At 33.2% G+C, this 25,354-nt stretch overlaps 1 protein-coding gene across 11 annotated transcripts in view; it reads right to left on the minus strand.

Moving 5' to 3' along the window:
* The window catches only part of Ahi1 (Abelson helper integration site 1), a 176,500-nt gene that overhangs the window by 46,957 nt on the left and 104,189 nt on the right, over nucleotides 1-25,354 (minus strand). For all 11 annotated transcript variants that reach the window (XR_009227370.1, XR_009227363.1, XR_009227367.1 and 8 more), the window contains one exon: nucleotides 14,048-14,103. Coding sequence is in view for 7 of the 11 variants with exons in the window: in XM_058581423.1 (XP_058437406.1) it covers nucleotides 14,048-14,103 (56 nt within the window). In the remaining 4 variants the exon portion in view is untranslated. The remainder of the gene's footprint in view (nucleotides 1-14,047; nucleotides 14,104-25,354) is intronic.

The following is a 25,354-nucleotide window of genomic DNA, read 5'->3' on the forward strand; positions in this document are numbered from 1 at the left end:
TCTTACAAATCAGTAATAAAAAGATAAACTTAATTTGATACAAAAATCTAAATGTGTCCTATATACAGCTTTCATAAGTACACAATTTATTTCATATAACTCATAAATAAATTTATATCTGATGTGTCTGGCACATAGTAAGTACTCAATTAAGAGTTAGGAATAGGGTCTGGGGTTTGGCTCAGTGGTAGAGCACTTGCCTGAGCACGCATGAAGCACTGGGATTGATCCTCAGCACCACATAAAAATAAACAAATAAAAAAAATATTGTGTGCATCTACAACTAAAAAAATATTTAAAAAGAGTAAGGTATAATTATTATTCAACTCCTAAAATTCTTTTTTGAGTGTTATAAAATAATAGTGCTTTCTGTATTACTCAGAAATAAATATGACCATAAACCAAATTAAATATGTCTTATAACTTCAACTCCAAAAAATGTATATTTAGGTTTGATAAAATAAACTCTGAATCTATCTCTTACACATACAATGTTAATTTAAAAATATATCTAATTTATATAATTTAATAAAATATAACATAATTTGCTCATTTAGAAGAGAGGTAAAGGATTTGAATTAGACATTTCTCCAAAGCGGACATACTCACAGAACTTCAAAAGATGCTCACACCATTGGTCATTAGGCAAATGCAAATCAAATTTAGGAGATTAAAAAAAAGATAATAACAAATGGGATGTGCAAAAACTGGAACTCTCATTCACTTGAGGGCATTTAAAGCAGTTTTGGTACTTTAGAAAATATTTTGGCAGTTCCTCAAAATGTTATGATGCAGCAGTTCTACTCCTAAATTTCCAGAAAACTGAAACCTTACATACACGAAAAAAACTATACATGAATGTTCACACAGCAGTTAGTATTCACAAGATTTAAAATGGAAGTAACCCAAAATGGAATAATGGATAAACAAAATGTGGTATACATTGAAATAATGATTTTATTTGGCCATAGAAAGGAAATTCTATATATGCTACAACAAGGATGAGCCCTGAAAGCATGTCAAGTGAAGGAAGCTAGACACAGGAGGCCACAGTATATGATTACATTTATAATAAAACATCCAGAATACGTAAATCCATACAGAGAGAGAGTAGTTACAGCTCTCAGGGGGAGAGGGGAGAAAGAAATGAAGGGAAGTAACTACTAATATATTTGGGAATTTTTTTTGCAGTGGGGGGGGCAATGGATGTGTTTTAAAAATAGTGGTGATGGTTGTGTATTTATCTAAACAGTAAAAATCACTGAAGTGTATATTTTAAAAGGAGAATTCTTTGCTATATGAACTATATTTATATAAAGCTGTTATAAAAATCATAGAAAGATTGTTAATTGGAGGCAAAGATGCTTATGATGAAAAAAAGCAACAGTACAAGCAAAAATACAAAGAGACTATAGCTTTCCATGTCCAAGAGGGTAATCCTGATTCTGGCTATGATAATGGAATAAAAGAGTAGTCTGGGGAAATACAACGGATGGAGAAAGCAACATATGTGGGGCATGAAAGAACCAGATTAGCCTAATGTATTACCAAGGTATTGTTGGTAAGAACCAAGCAGCTGGTGGTACCAGTGACAACAAATTAAAGTGGAAAGACCCATTGAAGGCCCTGGGGGAGGACAGAAGTTTACTGAGCTGTACTCATTTTTTTGTTCTCTAGGTTACTAAACATTAACAGCCTAAGAACTGATCATAAAGAGTTTTCTAGTATAATGGAGAAAGAAGAGAAAAATTAAGATTAGAACATCATCTTGGGAATCATTCACACTTAGGTATTATTAGAAGAAATGTAAGAATCAGTGAGATTTCCAAGTAGGTTTCAAGGAAGAGTAGAAGGAGCCCCCTCACCTAATTCTTGGGTGACACTCATAACTACCTTCTCATTCCTTCACTCCTGTTCTTCAAACAGCTGTCTGTGGCATGTGGGTAGCATAGTTTGAAGTACAGCAGGTGTTTGTAATTTCCTTTCTCAAGGTCACAGGTGATTCTGCCAGTGCACTAGAAAAACCACAGCTTCTGGGCCTCTTTCTTCCCACCAAGCCCCAAGATCCCCTTCTCACATCCAGATTACTCTCTTGCTACTTTAATCTACCCACAGCTATTAAAACTGAAGCACTACTCTTCCCAGGAAATCAGCTAAAATTCTGTTCACTAACCTCAAACCATTATCTGTCTGAAACTTCTTAGTGGGTGGACAGGATGTTTTCCAAGCAATATTTTAGAAACTCACTCTCTTAGATATTTTCCTGGTAGATTTATTAAGAGGGAGGAATCTGTTTTGGGCTGTCTTAAGTCCAAGTCTTCTTGACCTTTTTGTTGTTGTTTTGTTCCGCTCTTCCTTCAGGGGAGCTCAGCTATCTACAGCCTCTGTCACTATATACTCTCTGCCTAATTTCATTAACAGTAATGTTACACAGATCAGATGGAATAACATATAGTATATAGAATTTTTAAAAACATAAATGGTTTTACAAGTGTTAACTGCTGTTTTTATTATCTGAACTGCTCCTAATTTCCACAAAATTTGTCTTGTGTTACTGAGTGACATTAAGAATTTATTTGCATACATTGATTTTGTTTTTAGAATTAAGATGTTTGGTTAGTCTATCATAATGCATTAACAAAATCTAACTGTTTCCAGATGATCCATATAAACCCTTCATCTTGGTTTTTCCATTGACAAGTGGTGATAAGAATAGCTATAATCTTATAGAAGTATGATGTTCAAGTGAAATTGTCCACATAAAACACTTTCCACAGTGTCTCGTACACAAGAAGTACTCAATAAATGTTAGGCCTAATTATTATTGTTCAACCCTTGAAGCTCTTCAAATTATCACAGAAGGATAGTATTTTATAGTAAAATATTTCTATGGAACACCTATAATCATAAATGTTACCCTGTTTTCAAATAAAATAACAATCTACTAACTCCAACTCTATTTCTGAAGACATTTATTTCTGGGTCTGATAAAATATCATCTAAATATAAAAGTGCTCCCAGAGAAATGTGTCCATGGTGCCATAAGATATAACCAGCCACAGATATGGTGACAAGAAAACTTTATAAAGTTCCAATAAAAACAGAATGTCTTATTTCCTCTAGGGATTTACCTCACTTAATCTTTAAGCATCTAGCTAATATGTGAGCCAATTATTTGATTATACCAAGAGGTGTCTGTGTTAGTGACTGCTATGGGGCCATCTGTCAAAAACCGATTTCACTGCTGGAGACACTGAGATGATGGCAGAATAAAGAGCATTACAGGAAGATGGTACTTTATAGACTTGTGTATGACAAAATAAGAATCTATGGAATATTAGTAGTAGCAGGTGGTAGATGTTCATTTAAGAAGGAAAAACAGCTAGTTTGATAACTTTTGTTTAAATTTCTACCCAAATGGAAAATTATATTTCTATAATGAGGAATGTCAATTTTTTTCCGAATGATTTCTTTTATGACATGATCAATTTAAGTTTTGGTTTCCACTATAGACATTTCAATGCTTCTTTCAGGTAACCAAATTTTATTTTACTTTTTGGGAAAGAAAAAAAAATACGTAATCACCAAATCCTATTTTAAAAGATGTGCAGTAAAAGCTTTGTTTAAATACCATATAAAACTGAAATTACTATTAAGTAATAATACCTCTCAAACACAACATGTAAAAACTTAAATCAATTGAAGGTAAAGAAATAATTGCGGGGCTGGGATTGTGGCTCAGTGGTAGAGTGCTTGCCTAGCATGTGTGAGGCACTGGGTTCGATTCTCAGCACCACATATAAATAAATTAATAAATAAAAAATAAAGGTCCGGGGCTGGGGATATGGCTCAATCGGTAGCGCACTAGCCTGGCATGCGCAGGGCGCTAGGTTCGATCCTCAGCACCACACACAAATAAAGATGTTGTGTCCACCAAAAACTGAAAAATAAATATTAAAAATTTCTCTCTCTTTCTTTTAAAAAAATAAAGGTCCATCAACAATATAAATGTTTTTAAAAAAGAAATAATTGCTATTTTGATTGTGTACACTGCTTGTTGTTTTTCTAATGTTTTGAATAAAGACAATTCATAAGGAATATTATAAAATTTATTTTATGGTTTGGGAGAGTTATTGCCATAGAAAAAAAATCAAAAGAATTTTGAAAGCCTTGACAGTAGGTCAAAAACAATTTGATGAAATCCACCAAGGACAAAAACATAGCCTTGCATTGAGAGTAATAGTAATCTGGTTACTATTAATAGTAATAGTAATCAGGTTAGTGGCTACTTAATTGCTGTGTGTTAGACACTGTACTCAGCACTTAAGTCTTCTAAAAGATTTAATTTATTAAGAATTTAAAATGGAATGATTTTAATTTCTTTTGGTTTTCTATGCTTACAAGTACTGTTTTAAAAATATTTACGCTCTTTTGTTGAATTGTCCTTGATTTATGGTTTTAATTATCCTATTCTTCAGCTTCTACCAAGAGTATATAACTAAGCATCCCTTTCCTTGTTTTAGGAAAACTAGTGAAATTTGAAATGAACAAAAAGATTCCTGGGTGTTTGTTTGATAGCACACTCCACAGCCTGAGCAGCACCATCCCTCTTTCATACTGCACTACTCCTGCACTGGCTGAGCTGCAGAGCTATCTGGACACCATATCCTGAAGTTGGGCATCATTTCATTACACATTTGGAAAGACCAGGTCCTGCAGTCTGCAATGAAGGGACTCTTATTTTTGAGACAGGGTCTCAGTATGATGCCCAGGGGGTAGTGATTCTCCTGCTTCTTCTGCCTCTCAAGTAGTTGGGATTCCAGGAGTGCACCATGTGGTCAGGCTGACCCTTAGTTTTTGATCCACTGAAGACAACTAACCTTTCATCACTTATTAAGCAGCATGAAATTTCCAATAGCAACAACAGTGTTGGGTATTCGTTACTTGACTTGGTAAACCCAACTGCCTTATGTATACCTAGAAGTGGATTTGAGACCTGAGAACAGGAAGAATGAGTGAAATGAACAGTGACCATTTAAAGGATGATTAGCAGACTTTTTTTCTGCTTTAATACATTGCCCTGGAGCAACAAGTGCAGCAGGAAAAGATTTATAGAACTCTAGACTTTAATCTTCAACCTTTCTCACTTTACCAATTAGAAAATTTAAGTCCCTTATTACCAAGGGAACTTGCCACAACTGATCTCTACTCTTCTGTCAAATGCTAAAATGTGCAGTTTACATCTTTCTCCTGCCCCATTCATATTGCTGGATATTTCCTTTCATATGGAAAATGTTTAGTTTGAACAAATTTTTTTTACACAACTAACAGATTTTGATTTTTCAGTTTTAAAAAATATGAAAAAAGAAAATATTTACTGCATATTCTATATAGATTAGTCTCATTGCAAGCTCATTTGGCATAATGCTTTTTTTTCTTTTCTGAAATAAATTAGAAACATATACACAAAGCAAAATTAACTACTATTCTATTTTCCATCTACTTCTCATAACAGGCTTCCTCAATTACTTCTGATTCATCACACCTCTTAGTGTGAAACCAGCTTCCTTGTCTAGGGTCCCGGTTTCCACTCTTCCAAACAAAAACTCTTTCCACTTCTGGAGGTTTTTAGAGTTTTCCACACTAAAAGTCTCCAATAAAATCTCATAAGTTTTCAAGATGTTACACTATTCCTAATCTCCTGTTTCTCTTTTCTCCTCAGTGTCTTCTTATGAGGGCTCTTCATCTAACCTTTTAAATACAGACTTTAAAAATAAATATACTTTAATCAGTTCTAAACTTCAAATCTTTTTCATTTCCACTTTCATGGTTTCTTATTCAGACTATTATCACCTTAAACATGGATTTCAGTAGCTCACAGCTCATTTACCTTCTTTCTTTCTTCACTCACCTGCTTTCATTTCATGACATGCTTTATATTAATCTTTTAAAACATTATGCTCTTACTCTGTTCCTGACTTTAGAGGAAATACTTTCAGTTTTTCCTCATTCACTATAATGTTGGCCTTGTCATATATAGCCTTTATTATGTTGAGATGAATTCCTTCTATCCTTACTTTCTTCAGGGATTTTTTATAATGAAGGGGTGTTGAATTTTGTTGAAAGCTTTTAATGCATCTATTAGGCTGATCATATGGTAATTGTTCTTGGTTCTATTTAGGTGGTGTATTACATTTGCAGATTTTTATAGGCTGAACCATCCTCACATTTCTGGGATAAAACCAACTTGATCGTGATGTATGATCCTTTTAATGTGCTCCTAAATTTAATTGGCTAAGGATGTCTACTCTTACCACTTCTATTCAACATAGTACTTGAAATTTTAGACAGAGAAATTAGGCAAGAGAAAGAAGCAAAAGAGATACAAATAGGGAAGGAAGTCAAATTGTTCCCGTTTGCCTTATCCTGTACTTAGAAGACCCTAGAGGTACCGGCAGAGGACTTTTAAATATGATAAACAAATTCAGCAAAGTGGTAGAATACAAGATAAACATATAAAAATCAATAGCTTTTTTCTAAGAATTCACTGAGAAAAAAATTACGAAAACAATTCTATCCACAACAATGTCAAACAAACAAACAATAAAACCCTCCAAACCAAGACATAAACCTAACAAATGAGGTGTAAAATCTCTCCAATAAAACTATACCATACTGAAAAAATAAACTGAAGAAGACACTAGAAGATAGAAAGACCGCACATGGTCTTGGATAGGCAGAATTAATATTACAAGATGTGATCTACTGATTCAGTGCAATCCCCATCAAAACACAAATGATATTCTTCACAGAACTAGAAAAATCAATCCTAAAATTTACTTGGAAGAAAAAAAGATCCAGAATAAGACCCTAAGTGAAAAGACTAACACTGGAGGCATCACAATACCTGATTTCAAATTATACTACAGAGCTATGGTAACAAAAACAACAAGGTATTGATCTAAAAATCAGACATGTAGAGCAATGAAACAGAATAGAAGGCACAGAGACAAACTCACATAGGTACAGTCTTCTGAATTCCTGACAAAAGTGCCCAAAACATATGTTGGAGAAAAGATAGCCTCTTTAACAAATGATGTTGAGAAAATTGGATATGCATTTATAGTGTGAAACAGATCCTATCTCTCATTCTGTACAAAAGTCTACTCAAAATGGATCAAAGACTTAGATATAAGACCAGAAATTTTGCACTTGGATATATTGGCACAGATAAAGACCTCCTGAAGAGGACCGTTATGGCTTAGGAAATAAGAGCAAAAATCAATAAATGGGATGACAAATTAAAAAGCTTCATAGTAAAGTAAACAACAGTGAAGAGACAACCTATATAGAATGAGAGAAAGTATTTTCCAGTACTCTTGTGATAGAGGGTTAATATCCAGAATATAGAGAGAACTAAAAGTTAAAACAAAACTCAACACTAAAAATCCCCAAGTAACCCAATTAATAAATGGGCAAAAATGCAGAACACATACTTCCCAAAAGACATACAAATGTCCAACAATTATGTGAAAAAATGTTCAATCTTTAGCCATCAAAAAAATTTAAATCAAAACTATACTGAGATTCTATCTCATTCCAGTTAGAATAGCAATCATCAAGAATAAAATTATGATAAGTGCAGGGAAGAATGCAGGTAAAAAGAAACTCATATATACTGTTGGGAATATAAAATAGTACACCACTCTGGAAATCAGCATGGAGGTTTCTCAAAAAGCTAAAAATAGAACTACCATATGATCCAGCCATACCTACTCCTTGTTATTTATTCAAAAGAATTAAGGTCAGCATACTTTAGGGATACATGCATACCCATCAGTTATGAAATCAGCCTAGGTGTTCATTAACAGATAAAAAAATGTGGTATATATACAACCAAGTTTTATTCAGCCATAAAGAACAAAAGAATGTCATTTGCAGGAAAATGGATGCAACTAGAGACCATAATTTTGAGTGAAATAAGTCACGTGTGGAGACAAAAAAGTATCATGTTTTTTTCTCATATGTGGAAGCTAGATGGAAAAACCAGGAAAACAAAGGAGATGCCATAAAAGTAGAAGGGAGACCATTATGGGTGATGCCGAGGTCTGGGGGAGGGTGGAAGAAAGGGTGAGGAGGTATTGAGGAGTCGAATTAGAATCCAGTCATGTTTTTATGGATGTAAGAATATACCACATAATGAAGCACACCATTCTGCTTAAATAATATGTACCAATAAAAAATGAGATAGATTCAAATGCTCTGAGATTCAAAAAAATCCCCCTTGTTCATATTATTATCATGTTCAAATGCTTTACTAGTGTTTATATTGATGTTCTTTATTGTTAATCTAATACCCAATAATCCTTATAAATCATGTCCTAATCATCTTTTCTTATTTTCTCCTATTTCATCTACTCTGCTTCAGTCAAACTCTCTACTCATCTATAAACTGTGTGTACTTTTCTTCCTCTATGAACTTTGGTCACACTGTTATTTTTTTTTAAAATCCCATCCTTCTTTTAAGATCCAGTTAGGACTTGCCTGTTCTAAATAGCCTTTCCAAACTACCCCAGTCTTAGGAATCCCCATAGCATTCACCCTATTCCATGCTGCTATACTTGTGTGCAGCAGCCTTAGTGACATGATGTCCCTTTCATTATTGCACATGTATTAGGATTTAACTGTTTACAGGTCACTTTTCTAATAAGACCAAGAGATACTAAAAGACATTTATAAAGGCACAGAAAAACATATACATATTTTGCCTGGTATAGTTCTGTCATGTGTATACTGTACATCTGTCTGCTGATAATTTAGAAAATAAGTTGAGTTCATGCCACTGTTATATGTAGTCCTCCAGTAACATGAAATTTTCAGAATTTTAAGTTTGTCAGATAAAAAAATTTAAAATTCATCAAAGACAAAGATAAAGGGGGGCGGGGAGTCTAAGAAAAACATAAATGTCAGCAGGAGCATGCTAATGGGGAAAAATCATCATAAACTTCATAATTTACAGTGTGTGGGGAAAAATTAATGTGCAGACACTTAAGAAAAATGTCATAGTATGAATAACTATAAGTCACCTTAAAAAAGAATATATTTTGCATTTATATTTGAATTTCAATGGAACTGCTTTGAATTGTTACTTTATTGATAAGTGAAACAGGTTCTTTTATGACTTAAGTTATAAAAGCTTAGAGTTTATGGGTTCCCTCCCCACCCTGCAATTACCTACAGGAAGAGATTGGACATGGTTCTATTTTATGAGTTTTATAGGGGTACATTCACCCCAGTTTATATATTATGAATTCCTGGAAAATGCTAGATTGGAGAAAATAAAGTGTACCCTTTGAAGACATTTCACTTGAATTCATGTATTTATCCATAAACAAGCTGTCCCAAATATTATATTAAAATATGAAACAGCCACATTTACATAAATTATATATAAAGTATGTTAAACACGTGTAAAACTGCAGTATACAGCAATGTTGAGAACCTGAAGAAAGGACAAAACAATGATAATAATCTAACAATAACTCAAAATGATGCAAAAAAGCACAAATATCTTCTTATTTTTTTCGGGAGAAAAAGGAAAAAGAAGGACTACTGCTTTGCAAAGGAGAATCACAGGGGACTTCTGTCCCAAAGGCTGTGATTCAGCACAGATCTCTTGTAATCTAAAAGAGATTCAGAATGAAATTTAACTTATATGATTCAGATCGGTACCTTTATGAATAAATTTAGTGTTAAGGGCAAGCAACATCATGATCATTTAGAAATAGTTTCAAGGTGACAAATTAAGTCTATACATATTTACAACTAATACATTATAGGAAAAAAATTACCAGTCAGCCGTTAGAAGGGATATAACTGCAGAATGAATGTGCTAAAGGCTTGAAAAATTGGTCTTATAGCAAAAAAATAATAATAAATCAATATTTAAATTACAAATGAAGCAAGGACATTTTAAATCCTAATAATAAGGGAAGACTTAGACAAACAGCAAGTATTCCACATTTGGTATAATCTTGATAAAATCATGGTAAAATTCAGACAGTCTGGATTTTATTTGAACTATTGTGGTAGATATGGAGGCGTCTGTGAAAGTGCAAGCTGTATTTTTATAAAGTGCCAAAAATTCATTTGTTAAATAGAAAAATTGTTCTAATAGGTGTCATAGCATCACTGAATAGATTAAGAATAATGAGTAATATTCGTTAAGTGTTACAGATATGAAATGTAGAAAATTTACAAAAATTTAAACAATCACTTAAATTAGGCCATACTGATATAATCTGAATTTACTATATCAGTTTTCACTGGAAGAGATTCAAAAACAATGGGGCTGGGGTTGTGACTCAGAGGTAGAGTGCTCGCCTACCATACGTGAGGCACTGGGTTCAATCCTCAGCACCACATAAAAATAAAATAAAGATATTGTGTTCACCTATAACTAAAAAATAAATATTTTAAAAAAAGAGATTCAAAAACAATACTCCACAAATCACTAAGAATGCTTTATAGGGGCTGGGGTTGTGGCTCAGAGATAGAGTGCTTGCCTACCATGTGTGGGGCACTGGGTTCGATCCTTAGCACCACGTAACAATAAAATGAAGATGTTGTGTCCATCTATAACTAAAAAATAAATATTTTTTAAAAAGAATGCTTTATATTCAGCATGGTTTACTATGTTTTAATGTCTTATAGGCATATTAATTATGTCAGAAAACATGAAAGCTGTGGACTCTGCTATGCATATGATTATACATTAAAGGGCAGGTATGTTTTAACTTGGGAAACATTTCCTTATGCTAGTTGTGCTTTCTCTTTGATTTGCAAATAAGTCCCTCATTTAAAGTAAATACAGTTCTCAAACCTGAACTGATTTAACTATTAACTAACTTTTACACCTGCCTTTTGGGATTCAATGACCTTTGATTAATCTGAGGCTGATAAAATCCTGCCTATAAGCAGGTGCAGGGACTTGTTCTTAAAGTGGCAAGATTTAATTCTAATATTGTAATTGTCTCATGTCTTATTTACATTTCCTCTTAACAGTATAGCATCTGGGTGAAAATTACCAAGGGAAAAAGTCAGTGAGAAGGTGGTTACCCTGTTGGCCATTAAATCTGAAACAGGACATTAGGTCGGAAGAAAATAAAATCTATAATAGATGAACAGGCTGAACAGGTTATTTGTACAAAAGAATATTCATATTCATACAGCTGATATCTAGTGTTTCTACTGCAACACTAAATATCAGAGGGCAAAGATGACCAATTTCTACAATGTTTTTAGGCAAATAGGTAATGTCAAAATAATAAAAAATTGGCCTTATGCAAAGAGAACTGATATATTTTAACTATATATGTAGATAATTCATCTCCCATTTTATATTTCTTGAAAAAACAATTTGAAAAATGTACTCTAGGATATTAACAAAATTAAGAGCTCAGGATGCAAAAAAGAGGGGACCATACCCAGTTAAAAAGAGAAGTTTGATTCATTTTGATGGATAAGCTCATATCAAGTGGGGATATTCTTTTCCACTTTCTATTAAAGACATCTCAAAACAGGCAGGCTACTATTTATGTCAAAAAGAAAACACATTCAAAGTTCAAGTAATAAATAAAATACAAAAAAGAAGTAAATTAAAGAGAGAGCAAACACAGAACAAAAGGACAGAGGTGGTTTTGTTCTCAGGCTAATCTATATTTACTTAAGGGTCACTGCTATTATATTATAGCACTATATGCTCAAACTATCCCCTATAACCATATATTTACTGAATAGTCCATTTAGAATTCTAACTTGAACTATCAAGGAACACACCATTCCCTAAAACAGAGGCTTGAGAAATTCTTATTTATTTCCCTCACTTGGTGAATAACTGCAATTGGCATTTAACACTCTCCTAGACATAAGCCATTCCCTAGAGTACTTGGAGCAAGAGGGAAGAGGGAGTGATAATGGGTAAACAAGTAACCTGGAAACTGAGGGGTTAGATACACAGTCAGGAAGTTAGTCAGGAGCCTGGTCTCAGACACTGAAATCCTGGCCAACTCTCTTTCTGTTTTTTTTTCCCCCCCTCAGGTTCAATGAGTGAATTGACTCTTCTCCTTTTCAGACCAGGATAGCACAAAGTTTGGGATTACAGATATCTCACTTTGTTCAATTTCCTGAGGGACTCCTTCCTCTCCCTTACTCTAAACATTTAGTATAATTATATTTCTGTGAAAATCAGACTTTACCTGTCCAGCAGACATGGGTGCATTGGGTAATGAGTGGACTTGTGACTCCACTCAGAGGTTTTGGAGAAAGGGACAAGGTGAACTGTCAGCAAACTGAGGGACGGGACTGTGAAGGATGGGTAGAACACCTTAGATGGTAGTAAAGAGAGAGAAGGAGAAGTATAGACCCACCTGAGAAATACACATCAAAATTAACCTGGACTCAAGTGAAAACTTGGGGAACTAATGGGTGTTTGGGGAATGCATGCAAACATGAAATACATTAAAACTTATCAAGGCTTGGGGTACAGCTCAGTGGTAGAGTGCTAGCCTAACCTGCATGAGGCCCTGGGTTGGATTCTCACCATTGCAAAAAACAAAATTAAAACAAAAACAAAAACAACTCATTGATTGTCTAGAGTAGGAATAGTATTAATAAATTAGAAGTTATCAATTCCTAACCCAATTGGAAAAACATAATAAAAAAGACAAGCAATATCTAAACTATTATGCTTTACATTTAGTTCCTAATTCATGGAGTAATTTTGCAATTATTGTCACTATTATAGATATCAATACCATTATTTCTTATGAGTTCATGTGAATTAGGCTCTATTACTTCATCATTTAAAAACCTAGGAATTTACAATCAGCCTAGAGGGTGTAACAGAAAACTGCCAGGCTTTACTTTTCTGAGTTCCTGAATGTATAAACAAATAAGAATGTAAGCACATGGACACAGGAAAGCTTATAAGAATAAAGTGAATTTTGGAAGTATGTAAAATAATTCAATGATGGAGTATATTATTCAAATATATTAAACATAAATTTCTTAATTGCTAATCTGTATTTTTTTAACATTAAAGAGTAAAAACTACATAATATTATGTCTACTCTTTTAGCATACTTACTAAAAGATAACTGAAACCCATATTATAGCAAAGTAATTTTTATGATTATGCTGATGACTAAATTTCTGATAAACTAGTCTTTTCTGGAGCATCATACATTAAGTTATCAACTCTGGTATATCAATCAGTTGTGTGGATTTATTACAAACAGAAAATAGAGTCAACTTTCTAGTGAGGCAATTATTAATCATCAATAAAATTCAAATAAAGTTTAACATTATCTTTATTTTCCTGAAAAATATATTACTGAATAAAAATTTTTTCATAACAAGAAACAATGAATTGAATGAAGCACTACAAAGACTTATTGTATAGACAGAATAAGAACATTATATTGAAGGAAAGGTTAAGATGTACTCAAGTTTTATGAATCTTTCAACTGGAAACCAGAAAATGATGTATATTTCACACAAATATACCCAGAGATTAAAAGGGAAATCTAGTTGTTTTCCTTTTACAATACGTATTTTTAATATCGTAAATAATTAAGTGCTTTTGTTGTCTGTTAGTAACAGAAGAGGAATAAAAAATAAGATTTTACTTTAGTAAGAGAAATGAAGCACTAATGGCATTCTTTCGGTGTCATACAACGTTCACTGTAAATAGTACTAGTGTATGAAATAGCACTCATTTTAAAAAAAAGCACTTTGCCAAAACTGTAAGCTACTTTAAGGTATAAATAAATACCTGTAAAAATACTGTATCTTATTTTCCTATATCTTTACAAAAATTACAAAGTTTTCTTCATTATTTGGAAAACATGACATTAATTTCCCTGCAGGGACATACTTTTTACCAAAAGGAAGTCATAAGAGTTTTCTACAACGGTGCTTTGTGTCACTGTAACCAGCATCATTCTATAGTTTTTTACAGTTATAACAATGTAAAAAGAGGCCTTACCGTTGGAGGTGAATCTACTTGATGGTTACAAGGCCTTCTTTCTATGCTGATAATCCCTGTGGAAAGAAAAGAATTGTGAATATGGGGTTATTATGCCTCTTCATTTTATTTTGAAAACATTCATGTCAGTAAGACATGCCTCATACAGTCTACAAGAAAAAAGCCTCACTCAGCTGGCAGGATCCTTTCAAGTTATATCATGAATTCTTTGGTCAGGAACAGTTGGTGAGTTTAGCTAAGACACCCTACTTAAGGTTAGCTAAGACAGTTTTCCCATTCAAGTGGCCTCCAGCAATAGTGGCAGATGTGCCATATCTTGCTTCCAGCTCAAAATTACACCATTATCTGGACTCTGCTGCATTTCCTCCATGAAAGGTTTATTTCTGACTTGAGGTCATCAAGTTTCATAATGAAATATCATAAAGGCCATGAAAGGAATCACTGCTTCCTTATTTTCTCAAAAGAATAAATAAATCTATTTGAATTTCTCTTTGATCTGACTTCCTACTATGACATTTTCTATTATTTATTCAACCACCATGGTGTATCTGAGGAAAAAGAAAGTTCCCTGATTCTCTCCTTTAAAATGATAACACTGATGGCTAATCTTGAGAAATATCCTTTTATCATGTGTGGATTTATCTTTTTGTTCTCAATGTCCTCTACTGCATTTCTTTGTAATAAGCAGCCTTCAAGGATATAACACATTGTATCTCATTTGTAAGATACTGGTTCAAAGTCAAGCTCAAGTTAAAAATGAACACAGGCACTGGTCTCATTTAGTTTCCAATCTCTGTCCATTAGCAAACTTACATAAGAGTGAGGATATCAGAAGAGTTTGTTTAAATAATACTAAAGGCTGTCACATACAAGACCTGTTAGAAGTGAGAACTCCAATGTCTGTTAATAGCAATTAGCAAAATTCCTAGTTCAAACAAAATATTAGTTCCTCTGTTTCACAAGCACTTAACATGAAGTATGAAAAGGGATTCAGTGAGATCAACACAAGCAATTGCTTTTTATAACTTGAAAGAATATATTCAAAATGAACAATGTACCATGAAACATTTTTTAAAAACATAGCTTTTGTTTTGTTTTAAAAATTTCTTTCAATTATTATTGTTAGACAGTGAGGTATAAACTACTAGCTACCTTAATCCAATCAACTAATATTTATTTACAGGCTATCTAGCACTCACTACCTAGCTATAAGATGAATAAATTATGATTGAGTCTAATAAAACAGAGATATTCTGTTTTGAAAAAATACTATACAGTAAATGAACTGGGTTCTATCTTAAATGTAGTAAGTCTTTAGGGTAATTTTAATGGAAAGACTTTAAATCATAGAGGAACATTACCTTTGAGTGAAAAGCTTAAAAAAAAAAAGACAAGTAACACATTTTAGAAAATATTCAAATAGTGCAGATTTTTTTTTTTTTTTTAATGCTGGGGATAGAACTCAGGGCTCCATAGGTACTAATCACAAGCACTACCACTGAGCTACATCTCCAGACCCAAGACCCAAGTAATGAAGATTCTTGTTCAAAGATTTTAATAATACAGAGGTACACAGAACAATTGGTGAAATTCCCACTTCCCCAGCCCTGATGCCTGCAACCCTCCTAGCTGTAACCACTGAAAGCAGTCTGGCACCAGAAGCTTTCAAATGAGAGGGCTCACACCATGGGGTTCAGGAATTAGCAACATCTACATGTGTGTTCTCACTATTGTAATCTGAATGCTATAAAACTGACCTAAGCTGATTATAAATTTTAAAATTCTTATCCAATTAGAAAGTAACTTTAGTTGGAAATAAAAAGTAACTTTAAATGATAAAAACAAAACCCCCAAATGAATATCCTTAGCTTATACAATCACAAGGATAAAAACAACATATTTTAGTTTCATTTGCAAGGCAAGAATATGTTGGAAACTTGAATTTTAAAAAGTAGATTACCCAAAGTTATAACCTTAGTTGTAATTTAGGTGGCAAATGGAAATAATATTGTTGGGAAATGTTTTTATCCAAGATTGCAGTAATATATATTCAAAACGAAATAAGCTTAGGGAAAATGTCCTAAAATAGCTTCCTATTTTAAGGAAATTTTACTTAAAAATCTGCATTTGTATCTCAATTTCACTTTTAGTAAAGTATAATAAGTGAAAGCTCATATTAAGTAGCTTGCTATAATGATCAATTTTACATGTCAACCTGAGTAGGCTGTGGTACCCAGATACTTGATCAAACATGATTCTAGATATTTCTTTAAAGGTATTTTGTTTTTGGATGGGATTAATATTTAAATCAGTACACCCCAAGAAAGTAGATGGGCCTTCATTATGTAAGTGGGCCTCATCCACTTATTTTAAGACCTTAAGAAAATCGCTGACCTCCCCTGAGAGAAATCTGTGGATAGACTGCGTTTTTGAACTTGAACTATAACTCTTTTCTGGCCTGCAGATTTTGAACTTGACAGTTTCCATCATTCCTTAAAGTAAATCATTCTCTGTGTGTGTGTACATATATACACGTATATACAAACATATCCTATTGGTTCTGTTTCTCAAAAGAACATTATTTTCTGGAAAACATGAAATAAATGAAGAAAATGTAATTGTATTTGTACTCTACATTATAAATACATATGGTCATTAAAATACTAATTGTGCAGGAATATAGTTAAAATGTCAAAGTTGTCATGAAATATTTTAAATTTATAAAATTTCCAAATGAACTTAAGATTACAGAATATCTCTAAAATGAATAAATGAAAAAATATGAATAAAAATCAATCCGCCAAGAAATATTACTGATGTATTGTCCAGTCGGAGAATCTCTGCCTTTCAACATTTAGATGATTTACATTTAAAATAATTAATGGTATGGCTTTAAGTTTACCATTTTGCTATGCTTTTTTATTTTTTTCAGTACTAGATATGGAACCCAGGGGTGATTTACCATTAAGCTACATCCCCAGCCTTTTAAATTTTTTTATTTTGACACAGGATCTCACTAAGTTTCTGAGGCTGGCCTCAAACTTGGAATCTTCCTGCTGTGGCCTCCCAAGTAGCTGAGATTGCAGGTGTGTACCACATTGCCATCTTACTATTTTACTGCATTTAAAAAAATTCTAATTTGTTATATATGACAGCAGAATGCATTACAATTCATATTACACATATATTACATTTTATTTTATATTCTTTTAGAATAATTCAATATTTACTATTGTATTTTATGTCCCCTAATGGATTTTTAGCTATACATCTTCACAGTTTTAATGATTAATCTAGAGATTACAGATATACCCTTAATTTATTACAGTATACCATGAATTAGGATTTTCCTCTTAAAGGACAATATAAGCACCTTAAATCAGTATTCCTACATTTACCTCACTACCCTTACTGCTTATACTTCTATGTTATAAATGTGACAATATATTGTCAGTATACTTGTTTTAAAGTCAAGTCTTTTAGAGAATTTTTAAAAATACAGTCTTTTATGTTTGTCCACATACTTATCCTTCCTAGTGTTTTCACCCTCTCCTGCAGGTCCAGGCTTTCAAATGAAATGATTTTGCTCCAGGCAGATGAACCCCTGGTTCAATCTCTTATAGTGAAAATCTGGTGACTGCTTTTTTCCTGAGAGGTCTTTAGTGGATATTCACTTACGAAGCATGTTCTTAATGAGTAATGAAATCTAGGTTCATGGCCATTTTCTTTCAGAAAGTGATTTCATTCCATTTTTTTCTTATGAGAAGGCAGGCATGATTCTTACTGTTATTTCCCTCAGTGTTCATTCTTTTCCCTCTGACTGCTTTTGCAATTTTCTCTTTATGTTTCAATTTCTTCATTTTAATTAAGATGTGCCTAGATGTGGTTTTACATGTATGTATGTAGCATGTATGTGTGTGTATATGTGTCTCCTTCTTGAGATTTGCTTAGATTTTAATGTCTAGAGGTTAAAAATCTTTGTTAACAAGAGTAAGAAAATTCCTAGCCCATTATTTCTTCAAATAGTTTTTAAACTCATTTCCTCTACAGTCCTTCTGGATTCCAATTATACATATTTAGTCCATTTTACATTAACACATAGATCTCATACTCTTTCTTCCTCCCAGGGCTTCGTTCCCCCACTGTGTTTCAATTTGGATAATTTTCATGATTTCAATCGTCTTATTCCAGAATTCAGTGATCCTTTCTTTCAATGAGCCCTATATGCTAACAGGCCCATCTAATAAATTTTCATGTTATCTAACACACTTTTCAGGTTTAGAAAAGTGTGTTAGATAACATGTTAGATAACATGTTAGGTTCCACTAGATTCTTTTTTTTGGGAATTTCCATTTCTTTGCTGAAAATTCTCTATCTTGTCATTCATTTTGATTATGTTTTCTCATAAATTATTCAACGTATGCATCAATTATTTCAAAAGTTTTATCTGTTAATTCCAACATTTCCATCATCCCTGGGACTCTTTTTATTGATTGTAGTTTCTCTTGATTATGGGGCACTTATTTCTGCTTTATTCACATGCCTTGTAAATTCTGATTACAGGTTAGAACTCTTGAACATATAATCAGTAGAGAATGAAATAAAAAATATCTCTCCTCAGAAAGGGGTCATCATTTCCTCTTTAAGAAAATCTTTAAGAATAAAGATCTCTTTATTCAAATCAGGAGTTGGCTTGGGTTGGGGCAGGCAGTTATTACTATAGCTAACCTATTATATTAGGTATTCCAAAAGTAAGTTAAGGTCCTCCGTTTAGGAACACTTTGGGATTTAAACTCCTAGAGATTATGAGAACTCTGCCTTTCTCCCAGTTTCTGGAGTTATTGCTTATGTCACAAAAAATCCTCTAGGGGAGAAATGATGAGTGAATAAGACTGACTCACATTTGGGATCTTTCAGATTCCAGTCTATCATGGTGGCCCACATGGTCCTCAGCTCATTTCTCCCTATCCTGGAGGCTTGCTCTTCTGTTCTCTTGTGCTTCTACCTCCATAAATGCTCCAATATATTAATAAGTGACAGTTGGCCTTTACTCCTTTATGGGAAGGGCTCAATCTCTTTGCAATTTATTTTATTTAGACTTTGTTTCCACATCTTTGATGACTTTCTGTCTATGTTAGGTTTTCCCAATGTTATAGTCAGAGTGATCAAAATTACCAATCTTGTATATACTAACTGGAAGCTGAACTCTGCTTCTATTTAGTTACATTGTTGTTATTTTTTTCTCTTTGTTTTTGGTTAATTTACTTCATTCTTTTGTTTTTCTTTGTCTACTGATCTTGACTTTGTTTGTTTTTAATTTTTACCAATGTTTCAATTCTGCTACTGGTTACCTGCCTGATTCTAACAGTAATAAATACATTTATAAAGTATCTATTCTAGGACGGAGGTATAAGTTGGTCGGGTTGTCTGTAGCAACAGCTCAGATCTCCATCAGTACAGCTGACAACACAAAACATGAGGAGGCAAAGAAAATGAACAACTCTCTTTAAGGGATTTCAGTATCCTGAAAAAGACCACATGAATGAGAACTGGTAGTACCACTGATGTCAATGTGAGAAACAGAGTATCTCTTAAACTAAAATGAAGCAGACAAAAAGCAAGAATTAAGAATTTTAAAATAGGTAATTAAACAAACAACAAAGAGGACCCCATCTTAAAGAAAGAAAATATTGGCTTTCAGAAAGTAAATCAGAAGGTAGCTAACATTTCCAAGATCACACAACTAACGAGCAACAGTACCATTACTGAAACTCATGCTTCTAAGCTACATACCCTTCAGACCTATTTATGTGTGTGTTTGGCCCCTGTGGTTGGGACTTAATTTTATTCATCTTTATATCCATAGTACCTAACCCAAATGACCAAAACACAGAAGGTCCTTAAGAGTTTTCTCAAATATTAACTGAATGAATGTGTTCCCTCCTAAGCCATATCCACCAGATTCATAAGCTATAATACAGCATTAAGTGTGAGCAGTAGTCATTTAGTCATCAGAATGCTTGAGGATGTGCTGGATTTTTTTTTTTTTTTTTTTTTTTTGATACTGGGGATGAAAACCAGGACCATTTGCAAGCTATGTAAAAGCATCTACTACTGAGCTACATCCTCAGTCCTCTGGGATTGTTTTCAGAAGCTTTAATTTACTTCTTCCTTTAGTAATAAACTCACAACAAAATACAAGGTATTATTACAAAAAACTTATTCTAATTTTCCAGATAGTAACATACTCCAGAGAATGGAAGAAATTTTATGCTTCTTAATAGATACTTTCAGTATTTTGCTTTGTAGAAAAATCAGATCATGACTTTTTATCCCACTGTATAACTATTTTGAACAGAGAATTAAGTATTTTTTAGTTACCCTAAACTCTATTAACCTTCAACTCAAGATCATGATCAAAGAGCGAGAGAAAAAAACATAGACTTACATAAAAATGAAAACAGGAAAGAATGCCTTGTTCTGAAGTCAAAACATATATGCATCAACTTTATATATCATCGAAAAATAGCCATGTGCTGCCCACCAAGCACAGGGCACTGTGTGAGGACCTGGAGAAGCTCCCTACTTCCTTAACCATATCTTCTTAAGATCTATTGGTTCCAGGCAACACTATACCTAAGTATACTTAGTGTTGGAAATCTCCATAAATCTTTTTGTAGGACTCACAGAGAGAATTATCCTTTGATTACCCATGGCTATGCAAAAATAAAATTTTATTATGTTCCGGTAGAATATATTTTTTAGAAGGAAGGGATCCTTTTTTGTTACATTTAATATAAAGTTGGCTACATTAAGATTATAAGCCCTTAGAACTAGGAAAAAGATAGGTGAACATGCCTGTAATCCCAGCAGCTCTGAAGTCTGATTGTGATTTCAAAGCCAGCCTCAGCAATTTAGTGAGGCCCTAAGCAACTTAGTGAGACCCTGTCTCAAAATAAAATATATAAGGGGTGGGTATGTGGCTCAGTGGTTAAGCGTCCCTGGGTTCAATGCCTGTATGATACCCATCCCCCTAAAAAAAGGAAAACTAAAACTGCTTTTGAAATAATATAATTTTCTATCTGGAAAGTCCAAAAGAATCAAGGCTAAACTAACACAATCAATAATGATAAAAAATAAAAAGCTTAAAATATAATATATAAAATTCAATACACTTTACATATTCAACCAAGTTAGAAGATATGAAAGAGAGTACTCTATTCATTTTGAGGTGCCAGGGATTGAACTTGTGCATGCTAAGCAAGCACTTTACCACTGAGCCACATCCCTAGCCTGAGAATACTCCATTTACATGAGCAATTTTGAAGATAAAAATTGTGATACACATAAGCAATGTACCAATTAGAATAAAGAAACATTAAACTACTTCTGAAATTCACAAAGCAGTCCCCCCTCCTTTTTTATGGTACTTGGGTTGGACCTGGGGTCTTATGCAAACACTGAGCTATATCCTAAGCTCTTTTAAATTTTATTCTGATAGGATCTTACTAAGTTGTCCAGACTGGTCTTGAACTTGTGATTCTCCTGCCTCAGCCTCCCAAGTATCTGGGTATGCAGGCATCTGCCACTGCACCTGGCTACTAAACATTTTCTTTTGTTGCTCTAACTGTCCCCTAATTTGACCAGGAGAGCTGCTTTATGCCTATTCTCATGTCCTTTGATATGAACCACTTAGCTTTTGAGCACTTCCTTAATTATGATGTCCCAAGTTCACCCTGTGATTTCCCCACAGTAGAATTGGAACTGTCATTTCTTCAAAGATCTTTGGTACTATTAATATAATCGAATTAAAAACTACAATCTGGGACTCGGTGCACTCAGGGGCTTTGAGACTTATTGCTCTTTTGTTCAACTTTTCAGAGAACATATCTAGGAAATCAAGTTTTAAAAAAGTCTTTGAGCCTACGTTGATATTTCCTGTTCAAATTTAAAATTAGCTTTATATTTGTATGCTCTGGCATATATAACAGGGAGACTTTTCATCTATCAATAATAAAGGCTGCAAATATTTTCTTGCGTTTGTCATTTAGCTTTTGACTGTATTGTGCAAAAGCCTTTTCTAGTATTTATATTTCTGACCTATTAAAGTTTTGTTATTCTGGTTTGTTATTAGGAATGGATACTACTATTTTTAAAAATGACTATCTAGGGCTGGGGATGTGGCTCAAGCGGTAGCGCACTCGCCTGGCATGCGCGGGGCTCTGGGTTCGATCCTCAGCACCACACAAAATAAAAGATGTTGTGTCCACCGAAAACTAAAAAATATTAAAAAATTCTCTCTCTCTCTCTCTTAAAGAAAAAATGACTACCTAGTTGTCCTAATACCATGGTTTAAAACTCTTCTTTTTCATACACCAAAATGTATGTGGGTCTTTTTCCAAATATTTTTCTCTCTTCCACTAATCAATACATTTACTTATTTGTCAATACTGCATTGTTTTAATTTCAGAAGTTTTAAAAATATGTGTTGATTGGGCTGGCGATGTGGCTCACGCAGTAGCACGCTCGCCTGGCATGTGTGAGGCCCGGGTTCGATCCTCATTCACCACATACAAACAAAAGATGTTGTGTCCGCCGATAACTAAAAAATAATAAATATTAAAATTCTCTCTCTCTCTCTCTCTCTCAAAAAAAAAATGTGTGTTACATTATGTTGTATTTATTCCACTGGTTGTTCTCCCTTCTCTCCCTCTCAGCATTTTCTAGGTATTCCCTCATGCTCTTCTATATGAATTTTAGGATCAACCTGTCTCATGTTGATGAAAAAAAAAATGTTTTAAAATTGGAATCACAATAAATTCACATATTATCTTGGGGGAGAAATGACCCTATGATGTTACACTCACTTGTCACAGGAGAAGGATGTCTTTCCATTTGTTCAAGACTACTTTTGTAGCTAGGTGTAGTGGCACATGCCTATAATCCAGCAATTTGGGAGGCTGAGGCAGGAGGATCACAATTTTGAGGCCAGCCTGAGTGACTTCAGCAAGACCCTGTCTCTAAATAAAAAGGACTGAGAATGTAACTCAGTGAAGTGCTTTCTTAGCAAGCACAAGGCTGGGTTCAAGGACAAGAACTGATGAAAAAATGAAAATGTTACTAAAGAAGTATAAAAAGTATATTAAAGAAAAAGATCAATAAAAGAGAGATGGGAAAGCAAAATAAAAAGCAATCACTCTGCTTGTTTGAAGACTGTCAGCTAATAAAGTGGAAGAAGGCCAGCATTAGAAAACTATCATTTTGTATCCTTCCCCACTGTTAGTGATAACTAACTCCTGCAAGGATCCCCAGTGGATGTTGAAACCACTAAGCCAAGGTTAAGGTACAGGGTAGTCACATGTTCACATGGTCTCTAGACATTATCCCATGCTACTGAGCAAAGGGAACATTTTATTTTTACCATCTTAATCAAAGACTGAACTTGGCAACACCAATAGTGGAAATACCTGACATTACATGCCACCTGATATGATGTGAAAAATAATGTATCACTCATAGTGTTATGACCAAGAGTTTAGCCTGCTTATGATACAATAGAAAAATTCAAACATGGAACATTTTGTAAGAGAATTAGCCCAGTGTCAGATTCTTTTAAAAATCAATATCATGAAAAAGATTTTAGATTAATTGAAATTAAATAAGACCAAAATGACATACCAATCAATGTAAATGTAAACTGGATCTTGAATAAAATAAGTACACAAAAATTTGCTTAAGACATGTTTTACAAAATTAGGGAAATCTGAATATGAATTATTGATTAGGTGATTATTCAGAATTATCATTAATTTTTGAGGTATGATAATGGGTACTGTGATTGTTTTACCAGGTTATGATAAGGTTTTCAGAAAGAAAAACAAATGTGGTAAATTTAGAAGCATATTTTATTTTTTCAATTTGTGGTTTAAAAACATTTCAAACTAAAGTTGTAGGAAAAATATTATAGACTCTAAATAGACATATAGTGATCATATAGTAGGCAAATTTTCAAATTTTCAGTGATTTTTGAACACTGCATGATCCTACATATAGGCAAAGCAGACTTTTTTCCTGAGGAAATTTCTCAGCATTATTTGCAAACAAACAAAACACTTCTTCCTTAATATTGAATTTATTAGCCACTTTCCTAAAAATAAGGGAGAGCTCAAAAATTAATACATGAATAAGCAATTATTATATTTATATTTTACATGTTTAATGATAAGAAATTAATTTATTGAAAAAATATTAATTTTCTGGAAAAATTACTGTGCCAAATTAGGTATATGAGTTATCTGTAATTCTCTTACTAGTTTTTGTTCCTTTATAATTAGTAAAAAATATATCTGAAAGGATAATTTAGTAGTATCCCAATAAATGAATAAATATCCTAGATCTTCCTTCTGAGAATATCTCCAGGGATATGCTGATCTTCAATGATTTGTGCTATTTAATCTCAAATATTAATCAAAAATAAAATACACTGATCCAACAAACAGAAAGCTAGCACATCTTCAACTTTTTAAACCAATAATCAAATACCTACTGTACCCATTTCTATTTTAAAACCAAAAACTGTATACAATTTTAAGTATTTACTAAATTTCCTCATTAAACTCTACTGGGAGATTGAAGTCTGTTCAAACCACATCCTTTGAGACAGGCTCTAGATATCTAGTCTGAGGAAAGTCAGAGGTTTCTAATAAAATGTGCCACCCATTTTTAATATCGGAAAGGCCAATAAACTTCACTTCATTGCGTGTAATCATTAAAATATAACTCACTGTCTTTAACCTTAATATTATTTTAACTTGAAAATCTCAAGTACAAAAAGGATGAAAGAGCACAAAATTATAATTAGGCATTTCCTTTTTATTCAGATTTGTTATTGCAGTAAAGAAGTGAAAACAATGATGTGCACCACTATCAGAAGCTTCCTGTATTTTCCTGTTTCCTCAGCTTTTTTCTTTACCATCTTTTTGGGTAACAAATATCCAAGCTATTCCTCAATAGTCATCCCTACTAGTTCTTCATCTCTTTGTTTTCAATAACTTCTTCCAGCTTCTCATTAACACCTGTGTGTTCAAATACCATATGTATATCAACGACTCCTTAATTTATACTTACGCTTCAAGCGTATACTTCAAAATATACATTATAGTTCGTAGCACAGGGCTTGACTTATAGTATGGTTCAATAAATCAAGTTCAAATGAATGGGCAAGCTATTAAATATCCTGTTTAGAAGTCTTCCAGAAATTTCAAATTCATTCTTTCTGCCAATATTCCTAATTTCTCTATTTCCATT

The sequence above is a fragment of the Marmota monax genome, unplaced genomic scaffold (genome assembly GCF_021218885.2).
Source record: "Marmota monax isolate L192 unplaced genomic scaffold, Marmota_monax_Labrador192_F-V1.1 WCK01_AAM20220418_F8-fsc00030, whole genome shotgun sequence".
In the NCBI taxonomy this organism is placed as follows: Eukaryota; Metazoa; Chordata; class Mammalia; order Rodentia; family Sciuridae; genus Marmota; species Marmota monax.